Genomic DNA, 2,888 nt, shown 5'->3' with positions numbered 1-2,888 from the left:
TACGGTGATGGCTGATGGCCGCGCCAGTGGGTGTAAAATCTCACGAAGGCATGAAGAAAATTCCTCCAAAAAAAGTGCTCTTTTCCAGTGTAACTAAACAAATAATAGATAGCCTATTCATTTCTATTGACTAGAGCATCTAAAGTTCATATTTGCACACAGAAGCACATAAAAAACGACAGTTGCGATCATCTTCTTTCACGTAATTGCCTACCATAATGTATGTAGTTAAAACTGCCCAAATTCCAACTCTCTCTCTCTTCTTTTTTGAATTTCCTTCAATAGTATTTCCTTTCTCATACTAACTTCAACTTACTCTTCTACACTGAAGCACACTTTCCAATTCTTTAACCTCTTATACTTCTGAAGTTTATTTATTTGCCACCACCCTTCATTATAATATTAGTATGCAAACACTCACAACACACCCCAATCATTTTCATTATTATCCTTATTATCTTTACTATAACATTACTAATATCTAGGAAATAAAACAAAGTAGACAAAGTAAATTAAGTAATATATCTCTCATTTTCTATGCCCTATTATCTTATTATTCTATTATCCATCATTTACACCATATGATAGTTTCATTTAAAAAATTGCATATTTTTCAAATTTTCACTCATTTTCACATTTTCACCAAAAAGTTTTAAAATATATATAATTTTATGATATGTTAGCAATTTTTCTCAAAATATCAAATTTCCCCTGGCTTTAATGGTAGAAACCTCAGCGTGGTGTCAGGGTATAGTGCCTAGTAACACTAATGTTCCTGAGGAAGCGAACTGTTACCACATGAAAACTGGCATATTGGCCACAGTGAATGATGTCTGTGGTGCCAAGGCAAGTGCACTTTTGGACATTGAAGGTGTTTATGTATGTGCAGCGCAAATCGGTTCGCGAAAAAGTTAATACTTCATGTTTTGCAGTTGACTACCCTGTCTAAGGAGAGCCCATCGAAGTCGTATATATGCCATTGGCTCTATAACTAGTGGTGACTTCACAGGGTTAGATTACACATCAGCTATAGGACGGTTGGGGGTTTCAATAGAGATCATCTCGTTAGACCACCGTGGGAATCGTGGTCACCATCCACTGACGAAGTGGGTGTGTAATAATTTCCACCTAAGGGTGTTTTAGTGGGTAGTGGCTCGTTGGCCAAGGCTGAGTCCCAAACTAGCAAGTTATGTGATATGGTGTGCATAAATACATTTTCTTCTCTTCGCTAGTGTAGGGTGGCCACGATGGTTGTCAATCAGCACATTGAAGAAATATATATATATATCAATTTTCACAAACTTCATAAATTTCATAAAATTGAGCAAAAACCTTAAAATTATGTCAAACTCATAAAAACAAAAAATTCTTGAATAACAAAAACTCTCAAATTGCTGGAAAATGATTTTTCATCTTTCTTGTCGCTTTCAACTTTCGGAAAGCATCTTTTACCCTCAGGCTTTTTATCATCAAAATCACAGCCTTTTTCATCTTTGCAGGGTTTCTATGTGTTATGCTTTTTGCATTCGTCTGCTGTTTTGGGTGGTTCTGTTGTTTTGTCTGTTTTGGTAGGACATGAGGGGCTTGTTGAACTTTTCTTCTTTTCTTCCTGGTCTGCGATGTAACTGGTTACAGTGTAATAGATTGTTGCTGCGGCAAGTTCGCTGGGGTCATTTATTGTCTCAAGTTTCTTGTCCCCATTTCCACAGACGGCGGCCTTTGGGGGTTTTAGGCCCTTGAGGTCTTTTTCTATTGTAGTCTTCACATCTTCTGCCTTGTCTCCAAACAATTATTTTAGGATACCGCCGACGTTGGTCTTGGTTTCTGTCTTTCTGTAAAAACCCCCCTCTCCGTCTAGTGCTTTGGCTATCACGCTCTTTAATTTTTCTGCTTGGGCGAGTGTAGTTGCGTCGCTATTTATCGACAGCGCTTCTATTGCTTCCGCGGCTGCTTTTAGCTTGCGGAGAAGCTTCAGTTCCGGGTTTAACGTTTTGGCTGTTGGAACCTTGGTGTCGTCGGCTAGCTCATTGTAGTCCGTGTTGCTTCCTGTTGTCTGTCTTGTTACGGTTATCCGCTGTGGCGTGAAAACCTTGCCCCCTTTAATGCCGATTTCGGTCGTCTGGCTGCCGCAGAGTGTGAGGTGTGTGTTAGCGCTGACGCCTGGCCTTGCTGCTGCTAGTGTTGTCATCGACCACTGTAGTGTGCTGGCATCTCCGCGGTCTGGCCCTTGTGTTAGCTGTTCTCTGGCTTTCTGAGCTGTCGTGCAGGCGCCATGCTCGTTTGGTTCAAATGCTGGGGTAACCTTGACCAAGGTTGTGTCTACCGCGTTGGCGAGTGTCCGCACATTATTGTCTTTGATCAACGTGTCCTGCAGGTCCGCTATCACTTCTTGCATGCCGACTATTCTGTTTGCTGCTGCAATGCCGTCCATCGCGTCGCCAGCGGCTGTTTCTAAAGCAGTTGTGGTCCTTTGTACTTGCTGTAGGATCTGTGTCGCGAGTATCTGGGCTGCGGCTGCCGTAGCGTCTTTGCTCCGAGTCGACAGCACGAGCAATTTGTTTGCTTTTTTGACTGCCGCTGCCACGTTAGACAAAGCTGTTTTTAAGTGACGATGTCCATTTTCTGATACTTGTCGAAAGTAAGTTGCTGTGTCAAAGGCTTTGTTGAGTTGATCTTTGGTGTTGTGAAGGCCCGCGTTTACTGAGACTAAATTTGCCGTTACGAAGACTACAAATGCGATGTTTGCCGTACTTTGACCCATCTGATGTGTGGCTGGGGTTTTTGTGTCTTGCTCTTCCTGCTTGTGTCCTTAGGTTTTCTTGATCCTTGGCTGTTATCACTTGTTAATACCTGGAAAAGAAAGAAACAGAGATGTTTTTGTCTATAAT

The 2,888-nt window shown here is 41.6% G+C and overlaps 1 pseudogene across 1 annotated transcript; it reads right to left on the bottom strand.

The window, feature by feature from the left end:
* Window positions 1-1,345: 1,345 nt before the first annotated feature.
* Window positions 1,346-2,752, bottom strand: TEOVI_000696400:pseudogene (annotated as a pseudogene). The gene has a single exon. A coding segment is annotated over exon 1 (1,407 nt).
* Window positions 2,753-2,888: the final 136 nt, after the last annotated feature.

The sequence above is a fragment of the Trypanosoma equiperdum genome (assembly GCF_001457755.1).
Source record: "Trypanosoma equiperdum strain OVI genome assembly, contig: ctg_1670, whole genome shotgun sequence".
Classification (NCBI taxonomy): Eukaryota; Euglenozoa; class Kinetoplastea; order Trypanosomatida; family Trypanosomatidae; genus Trypanosoma; species Trypanosoma equiperdum.
The sequence above is the reverse complement of the archived record's forward strand: the minus strand, read 5'-3'. Positions and strand labels throughout refer to the sequence as shown.